This window comes from Styela clava, chromosome 6 (assembly GCF_964204865.1).
Source record: "Styela clava chromosome 6, kaStyClav1.hap1.2, whole genome shotgun sequence".
Classification (NCBI taxonomy): Eukaryota; Metazoa; Chordata; class Ascidiacea; order Stolidobranchia; family Styelidae; genus Styela; species Styela clava.
This window is the reverse complement of record NC_135255.1, coordinates 9,116,819-9,136,837: the sequence shown is the minus strand read 5'-3', so window position 1 is coordinate 9,136,837 and position 20,019 is coordinate 9,116,819. Positions and strand designations below refer to the sequence as shown.

Below are 20,019 nucleotides of genomic sequence, written 5' to 3'. Positions count from 1 at the left end.
GCCGCCTGGATTTTCAGAATGTCACGAAAAATAAAAAATAATAAACAAGAGTGAAGAAGATGCTATTTTCACTTAATTTAAGTTAATTGAAGGACGCATACGTAGATTTTCCGTTAGACAGAATCCCCATCCGCCATCGGTATACCACATCTGAAGACTGAGTCCGACTTTTAACTACCAAAAACTTTCATAAATTTAGATTCTTTTTAGTTTATTGAAATAGGTAAATATAGATAAACGAACACTGTAATTTGGGGAACACTATAGCGCAGTCTACAGCCTATCAACATTACTATAATCCGTGTTAGTGAACATGGCAATATAGTCGGTATTCCAATCGTACTGTGTGATGGTTTTATGACGTCCAGTCTTGTACAGTTTAATAGCCAATGTGCAAGAGATATCGGTATTGGGAACGTTTTACTTCGTTTTACTAACCCACATTGTTAATGTGCCCAACGTTTAGGAGCGTGGCGGTTTTTGACTGAATTAAGGAACATCTCTCATGAGACTCAAACCTCAAACCAAAAGGCCAAGGTATAACCGAAATATAAATAAAGGTTAAGTTATTTATTAATCAGCCTGCATTCCATCAAATTAAATCACTTGGGAAAATATTATTTTTCTCACACCAAGTTATTTGGCTCAAATTCCGTCTGAAATAGACCAAATTGATGGATTGCCATGTCTGGTAAATGGTTAGTTTGCAAATATCTGTTGTTTGCAAGTCTACAGTTTTGAATTTGGACAAGTCTCCACATAAAACACTCTTGTCCCCATAAATTTAACCGTTGTTTATATGACAACTCAATAGCCGTCTACGGATTATGACTTTCGAATAGCATTTGAGGCATTGTATTTTTCCTAATTCTTAACAGTAGCCTACGTGGAAAATGCGATCCAGCTCTACACCAGCTTTTCCGTACAAATTTTCTGTTTTGTACCATTTTACATCTTCTAACTGCTGTGTGTAAAAGACGCAGGCTTCACAGTCTTTCATGTAATGTTCAAGATGCCAGAAAATCCATGGACAGTTCGCCGTCATAGATGTAGTTTATGTTATATCTTTGGACCATTGTTCGGTTTTATTAAGAATTTATTTTACACCGCACAGACAGAAATCGGTAATTATTTCATGCATTCATTGATTTCATAACATGATGTTATTGGTCTAGAAATTTTAACCATATAAAATAATAAATTTCTACTCTGTCAGTTATTGGTGGTTTCACTAATGATTATTCAAATATCATTCGATCGATCAATAAATCTTTCTAAGTTGAAGATAAATTTCGTCGAAGTAAAAATAGCAAAATATTCATCTTGATTTTGCCTAAAATAAAACAGAAGGAATGTTGAGCTTAACATATTTGTGTTCAAAATTAGAACCCCTGACGTATAGATAATAACAATACGTATTTATTAGAGTGTGAATAATATGTATGGGGTGGGGTGGAAAATGAAGATTATTTTCTTGGTAATAATTTCGACATTCGCGTTTGAAGAAATAGAAAGTTGCTCACTTTTATTTGCTTGAGGATGACAACAATCTCACACTATTATTTAACAACATTGATACATTGGGTTTTATTTATATTTATCCATAATCGAGTATCGTTCATCTCATTAAAAAAGAAATCATTACCCATATTTTTGGGCTTAAAAAAGCAAAATTTCTTGTAAGTGGATGGCAGACAACCGCGCCTCGGCATACCATACAGTATATACATCAGTTTTTTGCTTTTATTTATCTATATGATTTGTGCCAACATCAGGGACCACTGTATTCATGCAAAGGACCGCCACATTAAAGTTTTAACATGAATTTTGTTATCGTTTTGTAAATGAAAGCTCAAGTTCCACGTTAACATCAATTTTTGCCAAAAAAAATTTCACAATTTAAATGAATATAATGTGTAATATTGCGGTAAATGTATCAGTACGTAATACATTACTTCATTGGTGACTTATATCGTCTCCTCCATTTTTTCAAACAATTTCTTCTGACTCACTCAGAAATCTGATACAATATTTTAATCTTTATTTACGATTTTGTCGCATCATCGTGGCCAGGTGGTGAGAAGTTGTCTGCGTCGTTCTCAAAGCTACTGATCAACAAAACATAGGGAGTATGTAATTATAGTTTATATTGACTGAATTGACAATACACAGTCGGGGCCAGAAACCGTCAATTATTATGAAACGGTCACGTAAAACGCACCTGGGCTTTTGCGTCTCGACGTTACTATTGTGGTGTAACTATTAATTTTGAAACATTTAAAAATAATTGTTTAGTTCCATACGCTAAAAAAGTACGATCAAAGTACCGACGTTCGTGGACAAAGGTCAATACAATACATGAAATACAATGGGGACGAAAACACTCAATTTTTAAAAATTGCATTCGTTTGCGTTAGTTAACATGACGAACATTTTTTATATCATATAGATGTATTATCACATTTGTTAACATATGTATGGGCGAGCGTAATTGCGTTTGGTTATAGGAGCGAAATGATCTTTTGTACAAAGCTTTCTCCAAAAAAAATATCCCCGCCAATGCTCGAAATAAGAAGATGCGTAATGATCCCGTTAGGAACGGGTTAGAGTTAGGAACATACTCAAATCTCACATTTTTGCATTAGTGGCGAGGACCTTGATCAAAAAAACGTAACGTCATTGTTGGCCTACTGTCGTTGAGTTTTTGAACTTCATCACAAATACTCAATCATTGTTATTGGACGCGAAGTGTACCCTGGTCGATCGTTTTGCGAAAGTGCTGTTGGGGTGAAGAATTACTTTTCCTCACAAGACTGTCTTCACTATTGCACTATTGAATATGGAAAATTAGCCAGAAAGCTATTACTTTTTATCTCCTTTTTCAAAATTTTCTTCGAGTCTATGCGACTCAACATTTTACTCAAATTTTGGTATTTTTACGCATATTGTGCCGCCACGTGGTACCGATGTGAATTGAAACAAAGTCGTTTGCCTTTCATATTTTTCAAGCCCCGTTCTTTATTTTTAAATTATTATTTATTTTAACAGAAGAATACCTGCGCTTCGAGGTTGAACCTGAAGATAATATCGTGAAAATTGGAGGTAGAGCAAGGTTGAAATGTCTCACACGAAATATTATATCGATTCCCCAAATCACGTGGTACTTCAATGACGTCAAGATAGTTCAGGATTCAGGTACATATCAGTACCTATATTCTAATACACTGTCCATTCATTTAACTGTGAAAAGGCATCAATGCCGATTGAAAATGGGGTAGTGGTACGACTTCATGTTAAACGCTGGTTCAGATACTTTTGACCTGGGTTAGGGAGCCGGAGAAATTTTACACCAGGCTGTAACTCGAAAATCCAAGCTATTTAAAGAACGACTCTGACTTTTAAACCCGGGTTGACTGAAATCCAGACTCCGTGTTGAAAGAAATTTTGACTCCGGTACCACCTCCGAACCCATGGGAAACCATGCATTGATAACAGGTTTCGAAATAAAAAGACGAATGCTGAAATTTTTAAAATATTTATTTAAAAAAATACAATTTCTGGTTTTCTCATCGAAGGTTTAGGCGATATTCACCTGAAAGCGTATTGCAAAAAAGTTTTGAAGCCCTTGTTTTGTCATTTATTATTTGGAAGATACATTGGCTCTTGTTTGATATTCAATCCGTTTTGTTTCAGATGCTTCCGATTCACAGAAACAGCGTAGAAAGCGAAACAAAGAAGATCGATCGACGTTATCGGACGATCCTTACCTTATACAATCAGAATCTAACTTGATGTCAACATCTTCGCATTCGTTTTCCGAATCACCGCGAAAAAATTTCTTTCGATATTCTAAAACGAAGAAAACTAGGAGAAAAGGTACGCAACTGTTTAAAAACTCCAATAAAAATCAGTAAACGCATGATATTTAGTAAAAATATGTGCTTTGTTCTATCTGTCAAACTCGCAGGTCGAACATCGGAAATATTTTAAATATATGGTATTTATTGAAAAAAGAAATAGTTTATAATAGCAAAACGTATTGGTTTGAATATGTTTTCGTGCTATGACCTTCCACAATTAATTTTCTGATCGATTTTCTTTGATTTAGTTAATCTTAGGTTGGGTTAGGATAACTTGGTTCGGTTATTGTCCCACCTTGTAATCCATGGGCGTAGCCAGAAATTTTCAAAGACCAGCTACCGGGTCCGGTCGGTAAACGTTGGTTTCTAAGAGTCTTGAGGGCTTAAGAGGCGTATCAAGCCACGAAATTTGCTATGTACGATACAAGAAATGCTTCTTTTTTTTACATTTCAAGGGGGGGTCCGTGTCCGACCCTTAACCCCCTGGCTACGACCTTGTTCTAACCCCCATACCCAGCCTAAGATGAATAGAATAAAAAAAATGTAAAAATACTATAATATATTGTTCGAACGAAATCTGAAATAAAATAAATCTTACGAGGTTCATTTTTTAGGAATAACGAAAATTAAAAATTTTATTTTTCATTCTTGTTGTTTATTCTTTTTATTTTTATGTTGTCAAAAAAGTGGTTAATAAATAATAATTACGCATCTTTAGAAGAAAATTATTGATAAGACTTGTGGAATTACTTTACGAACTCCTTATTATAAATCTCCTACTCAACGCCACCAAATAACATTAAAAATCTATTTTTACTATACTGCTACTTCACCTTGAAGTCATTAAGGCTTGGTTTGAACGTCACGCCTAGACAATGTCATTTTGTGGCAACGTCAAAGTAAGTAAGTTTGTCTAATAGCTCATTTGCGCATTATAATCCATTTTAATTATCTGTTTTTCTCAGAACATAATCGCAAAGGAAAACGAAAAAGGAAAAAACACGAAGACGACGATTTTTTGTATCCGACTATGAGCCGGTATGTCAGAAGCGTCGATGAAACGAAAACTATTGATGCAAAAATGTATGTGGAGTAGAATTTGTATATTGGGTTACTTTGAAATAACAAAATACCTAACCTTGATAACAGTATGTTATCCGTACTAACACTCGTTTATAGAAATATGGATTTGCAATATCATAGAATCATAGAATATACTAGAATTTGTTATAGAATATTTAAAAGGAGTACCAAGTGGATCCAGACTCCACACCTTATTTTGTTGTTCATTGGTCAAAATTTCTCAGCCCATGCGCTACCATATGCTGACCCGAATAGGCTGCAATCAAATTTTCAGAAGCCGGAAATATACCCGGAAATTGAATAAATTAACCTTACCAACACAATTTCTTCATATAATTACATGATGATTTTTTAGCTAGAGCTGCTAGATTGCGAAATAAGGACAAAATATTTTGTGAGAAAAACGATTGTTTGGATGCGAAAATATTGGTATAATTATTTCAAATCTCAGTACGATTATAGTCTCTAATGGAAGCCTATCCGGAATGGTTATTCTGAAATTATTGAGATGCATCAAAACACAAGATCAGCATCGATACCTGAGTATACCTATCTTCAGCATTATAACGCCATTCGTTTTTACTTCAGATATGGAATTTCAATAAAAAAGGGCCGTCTATCCATTCAAAATTTTACTGAGAAAAATCAAGGCTCCTATTTTTGTGTTGCTGCAAATCAAGATGGTGCAATAAAAAGCAATGTAGCTTCATTGAAAACTGCATGTACGTATTATCATTACGTTTCACATTGGGGAATTATTTGACACGCCCATTATGAACAATTTTTATACTTATATGGTATGGTAAGTACTTTTTGATGGATAACTTAGAAATCCGTGTCCATTTTCCCATACTTGTCCCACGTGTAATACTTGCACCACTTCTCCCACTATTTTGAGATATATTGTGGCGTAAATCGATTAGAAGATTAGAGTGAGCATATACAGTGAAATCCATACAGTGGGACAAGTTGTACAAATTTGACACGACGTTTTGAGGTGTCCCATTTTGTGAGTCATATTTGATGTAGTTATTCATTTTTCTCAATTTTTCAAATTTTTAAATATAACAAACATTTTTTATACTGAAAATAAAAGTACATTTTGTTTATATTTTTTGATAAGGTGTGTTTTTTCATCTTTTTATTTTTAGATATTTTTCATATTGAGATATCCAGACGGTACACACAAGTTTGGTGTATCATTTATGATGAAGTTTGTGTTTCAACATTTTTTTTCATTTTCAGATATTTCAAATTTCACCTCGTCGCCACAAGAAAAGTTCAATGCAAATCATGTTTACGCAGTAATACCGTGTGCAATGCCTGAAAGTCGTCCACCTGCTAAACCAAGATGGAAAGTAAATGAAGAATGGATTGAAGACACAGTCGGTATGTGCTTCATACTTGTATCATAATTTGCCCCTTGTGCATCGTTCACCGGACGAGGTTGTCACTTTGTGTCCAGTCAATTGAAAAAAAATTTTCGCAATACGCTGCACTTCATTGGCAGTTCACACCATGGCAGCCTATAATTCCTCAATGGAAGAGGTTATTCAAATGGCGATTGGGGTCATATATTCAACTCTACTCCTAACTGTCAAAGTAGTGAAGTCAAAAATGAGTTATGAGCTTTGTGTTGTGTAATGACTTATGATTGAATCAGCATGGTCAAGTTTTTGGACGGTATGCCGTTTTGCGTGCGTCTTATTTCTCACCGTCCAAATGCAACATATCTATCGTCTTATAAGACTTATACAATGATTTGTGCGTGTTGGAATTGTCTTGCAACCGTTGTTTACGGTCGACAACGATTCTTTGTAAATGCTATCGATATCGTAATAAATGCACACTGGTCATTTGTAAAAAAAAAATCGAGCGGACATTCGTCTTCCAAGGCGCGTCTGTACGCCCTTGTCATATCATAATATCAAATTCACCATGCTAACGCCTAAGGCACAAATTTCTTCGCGGTACTATAAAATATTATATTGTTTTTATGAAATTATATACCCTGAATTTCATTTTCTGTGGCCATATTAACATACAAAATACCTCAAAACCACGCAAATTTATTGGATCTTATACTACACATAGCCTTTATAGTAAAACCAAATTTGTAACCGCTGATTTTTCGATAAGGTTTGAAGTGGGTAAACAACGTTTTGTTAACCCTTCTATTTGCGTTTCGTATTGTAATATTTCTTGTATTTTTGAGAATGAATGCCATATAACATTGAATATGATTAAGATCATTAAGGCTATATTTAATAGAGTTATTAGAATTTTCTGGTCTACATCAAGGATTTGCTTGTATTTATATGTTTACGGGCGAAAGCTGACTTTTGTTGTCTATGTGCTTTAATCGCTATAAACTAAAAAAAGGATTATATTTGCATCTAAGTGTGAACAGAGAATAATAAATCTTGTAATGCGAAATTCGTTTGTATCTAAGTAATCAAATCTGCTTCACTTTCAAATATTTTTGCATTCAAATCTTGTATGCCTGGGGTTTGAGTTTTACTTAAATATATTTAGCGCGCGAATTTGATTTGTCTAACATTCAGAAAATCTTGCTTGAATGTTGATAATGCCCACGCTTGTTCGTATATAAATTTTTGCTCTGCGTTGCCAACATTGAAAACCAAACGATGAAAGATGTCAAATTTGCGATACGTATCAGATACAACATAAACTAACTGACTTGTCTTTCTCACAAACGTCCAGATTTTTTGACAAATGTGATTTTAATGAGGAATTCGTTCGTTCGAAAATAAATCTCGATTGCACTAATTGATTCAATAACAGCCCGGTGCCAATTCCGGTCGCTGACGCGCTGCGCAAATATTTCTTTCCGTCGATCGTCTATTTTATTTTAATATATGCGTCCTATGGGGTTTGGTCGCATCGTTATGAGAGAGGAATCACGTTTTTTTAGAACTCTTTGTTTTACTTTGTTTTTGTTTAAAATTTCAGTTTTTTTTTATTATTAAATGATGGTGATTTTTTACATTAACAAACGCCAGCACGAAGCTCATTATTCATAGTGCTGTTTGTGTCAGAAATCCTTTAAGATAATTAAATAAGTGGATTTACCAATATATGCGCGATGGCCAATCGTCAGGGCGTCAGAAATAACTATGATGGTGTTTCGCGTTGAATATCTCTGATTCAAATTCAATGCCTATTACCTCAAACAGTGTGTAATAAATTGAGTTTAGGCAATGGCGAAATAGAGAGATTCCTGTCCTCTCAAAAATTAAGATCAGAGTCTATAGCCCACATTTATTCTAATGTATTGAATATTGGAATGTGTGTTTTATTTAGTTAATAGTATATCAGTAAATGTTAAATAAGCAATTTTAATAATGCAAACCTTAATATACCTTGTTTCTAAGAATCCATTCTTTGGGATCTATTACCTGGCCTTCCTAACTTGAACAAATTACTCAGTTTGGAACCAAATGCTTTTTAATTTGGTGTCCCCGCTCACTCGTTTTATAGTTATACTTCGAAGAAATGTCTTTCGAACCGTTTTGATAAAAATTATTTATAATAAATGTCTTATGGAGTTATTCATATCTAGCAACTTCAAACGAAATTCCAAAACGAAGGATGCACAAACATAATAACATGTACCTATCAGTCTTGCAGTTAATTTTAATCGGGAACTAGAACTCACGGTGTTAACATCAACAAGTTGTAGATGATGCAATTTCACGACTGGCCCTAACTAACGCCAATTTCAAATAAATCCCTTTGTTATGATATGCGCTTCCAACAAAACACCTTTCGAGATAAGATTTTCTTATCATGTTTTGGATAAATATGTGATCTTTTTATCTTCATTTCTCGTAAACAACTTTCGACTGAAGATTGAAATTTGGAAAATTACAAAATAAAATTTTTAACCAAATTAAAATTCATGAAAAAATTTCAATAAAATTATTTCGATCAATATTCAAAAGCGATTGTTTTCAAATATTTAATTTTACAGATAATGCAAAATACGGATAATCGACTTTTTGTTTTTTATGTTGATGTTCTGTTGATATGTTGATGAAAAATATGTCAAATAACAAAAATTCTCTGTAAAATAAACTCGAATGCAATATTCGTAATCGAAATTATTTTGCACATGTAAGATATACGAAATACTAAACCATGCGATGTAAATATTTGTAGACAAGACATATATGCTTTTGTGCAACTCATATATCAACAATCAGATCATCATAAATTATCCTTTATATAAAATTTTCGTCTTATCTGTGTCATCTCTTATCTTGTACAGTTTGACATTTGCAGTGCAGAAAATCAACTTTTGTGAAACAGAACGAAATTTGATTATTTTTGAAGTGTTTATAATACAGACATCATTGCTAAATCAGATAGGCAAAATGGGGAGAATAATTTGCATTCATTACCTAATATATTTCCTTACCGAGTGATTGATAATTAATTTCACCACTCCATGTTGTGTCCAATTTTATAAAGCGGTCAAAATACGCCTCCATTTTATGTCCAACTTAACAAAATCCAAAAAGTGTACTTAAATCCATGTAATGGAAAATTTTACGCGGAAAACTCTATGTGATTATCGACCGTTCCGAAGCTATTTATTTTTAAGCAGTATCAATTGTAAAATTGAGCGATAGTACCAAATTATGACGGGCTTGCCAATATGAAGCTTCAGATGTATATCGCTCAAATTGCCTTGTGAGTCGTCACGCGATTTGACGTTTAATGGCGGAGACGACGATTTTATATTTGCCTTCGATCACAATTTTGATCTGCGGAGAAGCGATAAATGCGCAAGTGCTGTTTTTATATGGCAATTATCATAGTTTTAATATTATTTTCTATTTCAAGCTTGGATGTATGATAACATTAGTCAGATGGGCGCAAATTATCATCTCTCCGTGCTTAGTATGTTTCTCACTTGTCATTGCTGGTACCCGGATGTGGCTGCTATTTGTAAATTTATTTAAAATGTTACTAGAAATGAGTTGAATTTTTGATATGCATGAAAATGAATGAACTCCAGAGCCTCGCAATTCTGAATCAATAATAATTGAGTCGGTCTTCGGTTATTCATAAGAAAATTGAAAATTTACTAAATTTGAATCTATTATTTATAAAGAAATTAGAAATTTACTAAATTTGAATCAAATCTGCTTGTCCGCATTCCAACTTACAGTTATGGCTTCTGGTTTCAGAGGGAGCATAAAAGCTTATATTCTGCTGGTACAATAGTTCTGAAAATTCCTGCTTATCTTAGCAATCTATCTCCTCACATATACGTTATTGTTTGCCTAGAACCTATTTTGGAGCGGAGTTGCGTGCCCCATAAAACGATTCGATTAATATGATTATTTAAATTTCCAAAAACTATCTAATTTAAGACATTTTTGAATTTTTAACCACCCATCGATGTCATTAACTCTTATATGCGTAATGCTTTATTATTTACATCCTACATTTTGGTATTGATGAACGTGTTTGCGGGCGTAATTTTGTTGTCATTTTAAGTGGAATAAGATTATAAGTTAGGTCGATGTAATCCGACTATTTCTCGCTTTTTAAAACAAGAAGAAATAGTCTCAAATTTCTTGGTTTCCGGACTCGAACATCGTTGTACTTTATTTTTTATATCATAGTTTGTTTTCAACTAATTGATCTATGCTATTTACAACCAATAAATTCGTCACGAATAAGTCTCTGCATAAGCATCCACTTATATCTTCATATTTGCTAACCATTATTGTACTTATTTCTAAAACTGATGTTGATTTTATAATTCAATGAGATCATTGTGTGATAGAAAATTCGGGAAGTAGCGTCCTAAAATGTTCTTATACGAATTGGATACTTGAATATTTTTTGTTACGTATACAAAAATAAGTATTTAAATGTTCTTCCTTCGTCAAAATTGTTTTTACTGTCAATTAAGCTCATAATTAAATAGGGCGCTTCGACCTTATTTTCTCATCTTGGTTAACCTACATTTTTCTGCACTAAATCATCGATTTTGTGTTTTGGAAACACGATGAAAATGCCAACATTTTTAACAAAAAGAGCGGTGAAAGATGAATGAAACCTATCGTCGTATTATTTACGAACATGCTTGACACGAGTATAAATAGTTTATTTTATTTTTATAAAATTTCCAACAAACAACTTTGGCCCGCGTTTGAAAAGTGCAAGTATGATCAATGTACGACCCTCTACTTATGCATAGACCTTAGATAATCTCGTCACCGAGACTCGTACCATCTATGCTCCATGGATGACGGTTCTGTTCAATGACCTATGCATATATATAAGTATATGTATAGTTGGGTGTACAGAATTCCAGGTGTATATTACTTCACAATGCAAGTTAACTTTCTTCTTTTTTACTTTCGTAAATGGTGTCGTTTACCCGTTGACCTGTTGTCCATTTTCGGGCACTGTGTAATTTTAGACGAAGGTGTTGCCCGAAATTGTTATAAATCACTTTGTGCGACAGCGCGACCCTATTTTAGGAGTACCCACGAGAGACGCCACAAATTGTCAGCAGTAATTTTGATGAATGTATTTTCTTTCACGGCGCTATAGGTTTCTAACATATCCCGACCCTTTGACCCCCATATTCATGGCCGGGTACTGTCCTAAGCTTGATACTTCTGACCAGCGACTAACGGGTTATAAGTTAGTTGTTTTTGTATGTTTGGGGTGCTTATTCAGGTCTCGATTTGCAAGGCTACCCATTCTGGTCATTCAATCATTGTTCACATTTCAGCGCCCTTTTACTTGCCCCCATTCCCCCTTTTGACCCTCGTTTTCATTATTTTTATTGCGTTGTTAAATTTTTGCGATTTTGCACGTATTGGGGTTAATTTTTCTTATTTTTTACCACCTGGTTTTGGTTGTCAATGAATAGCCGCGTAAATTTCCCATAATGCATTTAGTTCTCAAATGACCAATCATCGATGCGCTAAAGAAAACTTTGGCGGTAATTTCATCTTTCTCATAAGATAGCCACTTTATGCGTTTGCACGCGACCCGTAGTTTTGCCCCTAATTGTTGTTTTTGATGGGGTCTTGGGGTCTGTAACGACATCTGATAAGCGGCTTAACCTGGAGTAATCATCATTCTTGTGAATGAGTTTGTTCATTTTAAAACATATATGAAATTCGCTGCTTTATAAACCCTACAAGCAATTTTGTAGTGCGAATCACCATTCTTAACAATGTATATAGTATAGATACAGATACAATATTTCAGTAGTTATCTCAAATGCAAATGAGATAAAATTCACCGTATCAGTAGGAATCAGTTTGAATTTCTTATCCCCTAGTTATTGTTAAAGATTTGGTAAATACGTGATAGGCATAGCTTCACATTTTCATAGGAGTGCAACCAAATTCTGGCTATAACAAGTAATACAAACCAATTTTAATAGAACGTTATTTCCTACCGTTCGCTCTGAATGAGGCTTTGTATAAAATGCACTGATATCTAACGAGCTACTGTCATTCGAAAGTCCTTCCCGGCTTCGCCAACCCAATATTATCACACTTTGGGTGAAGTGTTGGACATTGGGTTATCAATGCTGAGGTAAAGGCAACCATATTTTTATAATCTCCTTCCTTATTTTTTATTATCAATATGAGTCAGTTCTATCTGGCATTAGTCAATAACAATTATTTTTCTGGCGGACGTTTCAAAACACTCCCTGTAACCTCTGAACGCTTCTTATCTCTCAACAATACCACATGTAAAGCATTCTTGTCGGTTAGGCTCATAATTTGTTGGCTTGGCAATAAACGATTTTCAATTGTTTTTGATATACCAACCTCAGAATTTTCTTCTAATTTTCGATGGCGGGGTATTCTATAAAAACAGCGGGTGTAGAACCTTTAGACTGACTTGGCCGACTAACGGAAAAATAAAACTCTGTATACTTGTACGTGGGCACGTGTCCCGTTTCCCTCTGAATCGCAAGCATTTTATTGCAAGTCAATTATACTAAAAATCTGAGAGACCCATATCAATCAAATATCTTTATTCGTCTTTTAAACTACGGGCCAATATATTTCCCATTATAAGAATGTCTTTGAATTGAAGTTTTTTGAAAAATGTTTGTTTATTCACTCGGGCCGTGTGTTATTCAATAAAAAAAAATCGAATTGGAATCCCAATATTTCACAGAGCTTGTACTAAATCTCTAACCAGTTTAATAATTTAACCAATATTCTTGTTTTGCCTAACCGTAATTGGTTATTTAAGATGTTGTATTTACAATACGACTCCTTTTTTCTTAATGATGGCCAAATTTTCAGTATCACGGTTCTCACGGTTTCCGGCAGTGTCGGCTTATGGGAAAAATAATTTTATAGAAAAATAGTGGAAATTGAAGTTAAATTTCTGCGACCTTTTTTTCGTTTTTGACATTTTTCAGAAAACTCTACTTTGTCTTGAATAATCGCAATTCTATTTTATAAAATCGTTTCTCGTGACGCATTCTCACATTACAAATCGATTAAAAGTAGCATGGAATTAATCCAAAAATCGTATTTTTCGACGGAAATTGAAACATTGTGTATCCAGTTTATCGACGGATCAAATTTCTCGGTAGGTTACCACTTGGCTTGCTGCCAACAAAAATTTCATCTCGATCAAAATGGTACATATATAGAACGCTACTTCAGTACGGGTTCCATCTCTGGCGTATACTTGGTTGATACTATAGTTCATGCCCCAATTTATAATTATTTTCTGAAATCTTTTGTCAGTTTCCCCGGATTCGCACTTTGTTAATTATGCGAATCGAGGCACTCGTGTTTTTCGATATAAACCGATGGGTAATCGCGCACCCACTCGATAAAATGTCGCGAAAACAATGGTTCCCACTTTACCCCGTTGACGTCCGATTACGATTATACGCGGATAGAATTACCACGATTAGAATTTTGGAACGGCGATGAATCCAATTTAGATAGTATACAGAAGTGTGCGGTAGTCAAAAATTCAAAAACATTCATTAAATCACCCGTCTGTTCACCCGATAAAAAGAGTTTGATGAAGTGTGTATGAAGAAGCAGATACGTGCAAAAGCCCGCTTAACGGGAAATTTGCTTCAGTGGCCGGCGATGACAAAAATATCGATTTGATGTGATCTTATGAACAAGCCTTCACCGCAATAAAGCTGAGAACGATTTCATTACCAAATATATCGAATGAATCATTAGTAGACTGTTACTCTCTTATATTACCATTATTAGTCATCCCAGGACCAGTAAGAGCAATAATCGCTGATGCTTTACTTTTTGATTATTTTATATCACGGTATAGGTATCCTTCCCATTTGGAATCCTGCCATATTGAATTCTAATACTGGTATTTTCGCAAATTAAATCAAACTGCAATTTAATGTGCAGATTAGATTTCCAATTTCAAGTACCAGTTGACACCGTCAATATGAGCCAGTTGACACTTGGCTCACATTGACCTGCGTGACAAGAAGTTGATAAACTTGAAGACAATTTTTTTACGTCCACGTTACTGTTAAAAATATAGTTTATTTATATTTGGCAATAATTTTTGTCTTCCATCTGATTTCAAACTTCTGATTTCAAACAAAGATTTTGACATTAGAAAACATAGGCAGAACATAGAATGCAACTCCATTCCGACATCAATTTCATTGAATTGCTAGTAAAATTCCCACGAGTTTTTAAATGTTTTTGGGTCCTGACTCAAACATGTCGATTTGTATCTTATTCAAGTGATTTGTTAAGTGTTGCAAAATAATGTTGTTTTAGAGCAATTGGACAATTGAATAGTGTTTTCGCAATTTGACAGCCGTGACCTATTTGTTAAAAACCGGTAATTTGCCAATTTGGCTAAATATACTCGTGCATAATTTAGAGCAACAAAACATTAATCAGTATCTTATTACCTCGCAAAATACTAATTTGCCGATATGAAAAACTCCTTTGAAAATTCATTTCAATTGTGAATATTCGAAAATGCCGAAGTATTACTGTTCTTAATTTGTTCGTCTACAAAGAAAAACATTCTTTCTGTGACACATATAGGAACTACACCTCTGTTGCATATGTATTTCTGACTTACTTCCAGGTGCACAATATTAAAAGAAACTCGTGCCGTTGTGACATCTGCCAATGTTACTTTAGTGAATGAACCCACTTTTGCACTATTTTTAATAATCCATGACATTGGCGTTTCGTCACGAACCTCCGAAAAATTCAGCGTATCAAAACATTGTCCTTGCATAGCTACTGCAGGCGACACGACGTTTTTTTTTTAATATGCTAGTTCACGCGAGACAGGTGTATGCCGGTTCTAATTATTTTTTATCAATATCCAGAATCACAATTTCTTTTGTACGATTATCATTTTAAATATAAAACATGAATCATCAATTTTTTAAAATTTGTGAGTTATTCGAGTAATTGCCGATACATTTCTGTTCCTATATATAAATAAATCTGATTATATGATGTACCAATATTACACTCTGAAATAGTTTCTGATTACCGGTACATTAGGATATCTATTAGCTGGAAATTTAAATTCAATCATATGTACTTACTCAAACTTGTCTTCTTCAAAATCCTCCAATTTGGACTATTTACTGCATTAAACAATCACAAATACCTAATTTGGTATATCTTTATACCGGATATATCAATTGTTATTCTAGATTCTACAGTATTTGAAGCTTAAAATACCATTGAAAAGACCATCCCGTTCAGGCTATATTTCTTGTCGACTGAATAATTCTTATTGTACTTTGTCCATCGTCGATACTGAATAAGACGGACGAATTCTACCACAGTTTTACATTTATGAAAAGGCGATGAACGATTTTTTGTGTTAGCTGTTATTTATTTATAATTGTATTGTCAAGACCACCTTGAAAATTCTTGAGCCCATTGAATTCAAAGTCCAGTGTGATGGACAAAACTTGAAGGTGAATATTCTCATCCGGTTTTTAATCACCGCTTATGAATTTGTTAAATTTTGGTAATTTTACTGTTTTTCGAATCGTGCTTCGTAGGAGTGACTGAAATATGCCTTGTTTTTAGAAAAAGACAGAAAATGTCATATATGTTGATGTATAAAAATAAGTTTTCTTCACATTTTGCAGAAAATATATTCTGCTCTTTCACCAACATCTTGTGACTTTCTAAGCCAAATTCAGTTACGCGTGACCGGGTATGTTAGCATTGTACACAAAAAATAATAACATGGGTTCTTTTGACAGCTGCGTTGCCCCAATTTTCTAGGCGCGGGCGCACTGGTATCAACAAACAAAAACCCAATCATCAAAACCCAAAACACAAAAAATCGTTCTCCGATGCCGAAGTTTTCTTTGATGAAAATTGAGATTTGATTTGTGTTAGTTAAACACGCTCGTATGCACTCTATCGTGGTTTTGGGGAAAGAATGGAGCGACTTTCATGGTGAGGCAAAAAGGGCATCCCTATTTAGTTTTATTGTATAGTTTTGCCAGCACAAAGCATTTCTTTTATCTTGCCTAAATGCCCACATTCGTCTTCGGGCTGTTGTTATAGTAGGGAAGGAGCGGTATGGATTAGCCTAATATTAACACATACCAACGTTCCTACAACATTGTTTGTATTTGGAGCAATGCTGCAATTCTAATCCTAACTCAGTTGAATATGGTTCTGTTGAATTTGTCGCATGTACTTGACTTTATGTGCTTTAATGATTGTTTATGCGCTTACCACGGAATATACCATTCCCCACGCGTTCTAACTCTTTTCGGAACAAGTAATACCACAAATGATATAGAATTCTCTGTCAGTCATTTAGTTTCAATTTCATTCAACCATTTGCGATCTTGTCGTGGAAGTTTCGTTACCACAGTTTTTTTTTTATCTTATTCCACTCAGCTGACTATATGTGACTATCTTAATCTTGTAAGATTATTGCGTTCAGTATTACTATTAAATACTCGTGAATTTACTGATCTTTTCTATTTGTGTTATATTACCGTGATTCCCATTTCGTTCTGGTTCGACACGGTATTTCTTACTGTCATCGCCGCAGATGTCCTCTTTCAGTTTGTTTTTGTTCGTGAGATGGACCTTGACCGCGAAGTAGAATCCATGTACTAAAGTTTTAGGTTGTAGAGTATGAATGAGCACCCAACTTAGGCTTATATTTCTATTCTTTGAGGGGAAAACTAGCATAAATATCTGCGACACTGACGAAGTAGTTCACCGTTTATGTATCGAATGATGATTTCGATGAAATTTCTTAAAAAATGTGGCAATTGCTTATACTGGATTGCTGTTTAGTATTTCTTCCACCATGCCCGATCACCATATGCGCTCACCGATACTCTTAGTTTAGCCAACCAAAAAATTAGCTCAACTAGTCGACTTTATTAATATTCAACCCATGCCTTTAGTTAACGTCTGTCCAAATTAGCTTTAACATTTGAACTGATGGTTAATAGGGTTATTGTTTAGTTCAACTTGTGTATTGATGGCCTTTACTCAAACAGTTTCGAATTGATAACCCTCTCGAGTGTTGTTTTCAGTGTACAGCAAGCTTGCTTGGCAACAAGGCATAAACTGTCTGTGATATGAGATTCATTTTACAAGCAATTTTTGATTTATTGGTGACAATAAAATTGCACCGTTTGTGTTGATACATTCTGTCACGCCAGTGATCCACATGAGATCGCGGTTGACTTCTTATTAAACATACACAATAACATCATTCTTTTTTCAAGTTCGTTATTAAATTTAATTCAATTCGGGTTGTTTTGTCCTAAACTTCACGCCCGTAACAGGAAATAAAAGCCGACCCGGCATCTTGAGATTGCAAAAATAAATTGAAATAAATCACGCAATGTTTTATACCAAATAATGATATTCTTTGTCTTCACTTAAAAAAAATATTGGTAATTTTTATTATTTACAAACAGTATTGCAAATAGGATTGCGATTTTTTCTCAATGATTGGTCGAAGTAGTAGAAAAGTATCAAACATACAATATCAGTACTCGCGCTGTTTATACATATAAAAAGCTAGATTTAAAGTCCTACAGGCCATTTTTTGTACACGGTTCTGATCTTTCAACTTATCGCTAGAACGCTTAAAACTATTTCCAAATTTATCGGGGGAAAGAGAGGAAAGTTGACTAGCGAGTAATCATATTATGCTAAACCACGTTTTCTCGTATGGCGTCATATCTCCAACATCACTCTGCTTTACTTTCTCGGTCTTCCCTGTTATCTTTTTACCATTAAGTTAACGACTATCTTCACGAACGAATAATTTCCCACATCCTCAACTTCAAGGTTGCTCATTTGCATTTTTTTAACCGGTAAAATAAACTTTTTCAACGCTAAACCGATAATAGATGACAGATACTACACTATAAGCCTTCGTTAATCGCCATTGTTGGCCTACCTTGGTGCACAGATAATCGTTAATTTGAAAGTAAGATTTATCCATGGACCAATTATGGCTGCATTTATTACATGTTTGCAATGAGACGGGGATTTCATTCCACTTATTTGCTCTAAGCTCCGAATAATTCCGTCCAGTAACAGTACAGGTTTAGCGATGCGCGCACTAAATCTGTTTAAATCCGGCAGAGCCCGCTTTTGCCGTCACCCTGGCCCCACTTTCTCCATTTTCGTCATAATCTCTCTTGCGGTTTCAGGTTTCTTGCGAAAAATTCGAAAGTCAGTCGGGACGTTCAGTACATTGAAAATGTGGCAATACTCGTACATTATTATTTTTGGAATTTCAAAGTAACCAGCAGACCTTTCGTATCACTCTCGTTCACAAGAGAGCGAGGACCAAATATATGAACACGAAGGCCAAAACGAAGTAGTACGGGTATATGCAATCTGTCACAGTAGGCTACCGGTACCGCAGTCCCAACGACTTAGCCTGGCCACCAGATCGCTAATGCGAACGCGGAACCGCTAAAAGGTGCGCATTTTTTAATTTCGATGACGTCATCGTACAAAAAAAAAACGAATCCTTTGGAGCCAACAGAAATTTTTGAAATAAATAAAAGTGACAGCTTTCTAGCGAAAAATACAATCTTTAACCACTGAAAATTTTAAAGCAATTGGTCTAGTATTTAATGAAAAAAGCTTTTTTTCATAACAACCTGAACAGGAAAAATAATTCTAACAACAACAACATAATAACAAAACGATGCATTCTCCGATAAGTGCTTGAGTCCTCTATCGCTCATCAAGTATCAAGAAATTAAAATATACTTTGTGTGTTTTATTTTGACGAATAACTTAGCTTTTTTAATAGTATTTTCAAAATTAAATCATTGGAAATTCATCAAAAATTCCGTTTTAAATTTAAAGAAATAGTTCACGTCGTACTCTAATCGTACGATCAGTTTGTTAAATTTTTGACGTTACTTGGAAACATTCGTTTTTCACTCCATACTTGTGGCGTCGGTATATTTACTTTTTAATTTTACAAAAAATTCAATTGCAAATTTATATTAATAATGCTTTATTATTCCAAACGATTTTTTTAGTCTTATAGCGATCCATAACTTGGTTTTATGAGTTCATACGGGCTTTCTAACTTAATGATATGTTTTGCTCTCCACATTCCTCGTTCTGCCACATAAGTAAATATTATCATTCATTGGTGAAAATATTCGCATTTCATGCTAAATGATAAATATTGTTCTAAGGTGGTTTACCTAAGACAGATCTTGAAGAAATCGTCGACTACATACTTGTTTCATCCACTGCCGAAGATTGGCCGAGAGTGTGTTTCTGTGAATTAAATTCAGTCTTTTGTTTTGTAACTGTATACCCTCAAAAATGTTATTTTTCTTATCTTTCTAAATCCCGTAATAATTTTCTAAAAAGATTCATCGCATATATTCGTCAAAGCAACTAACTTATTTCGTTGCTTTGTGTCGTTTCTGACGACCCCGGCACACGAAAAGTTCAAAGGTTAAATTTAATGACTGTGCGGCCTCTCTTTTTCAAGAATTTTTGGATGTGGATTAGATGGCTCAGACGTTGTATTGTATCAG

At 34.4% G+C, this 20,019-nt stretch overlaps 1 protein-coding gene across 1 annotated transcript in view; it reads left to right on the top strand.

Annotated features, from left to right (window-relative positions):
* The window catches only part of LOC120331693 (brother of CDO-like), a 67,969-nt gene that overhangs the window by 32,198 nt on the left and 15,752 nt on the right, over positions 1–20,019 (top strand). The window contains exons 3-7 of the mRNA XM_039398818.2: positions 3,049–3,195; positions 3,694–3,876; positions 4,826–4,943; positions 5,532–5,665; positions 6,189–6,332. Coding sequence (XP_039254752.2) covers positions 3,049–3,195; positions 3,694–3,876; positions 4,826–4,943; positions 5,532–5,665; positions 6,189–6,332 — 726 coding nt within the window. The remainder of the gene's footprint in view (positions 1–3,048; positions 3,196–3,693; positions 3,877–4,825; positions 4,944–5,531; positions 5,666–6,188; positions 6,333–20,019) is intronic.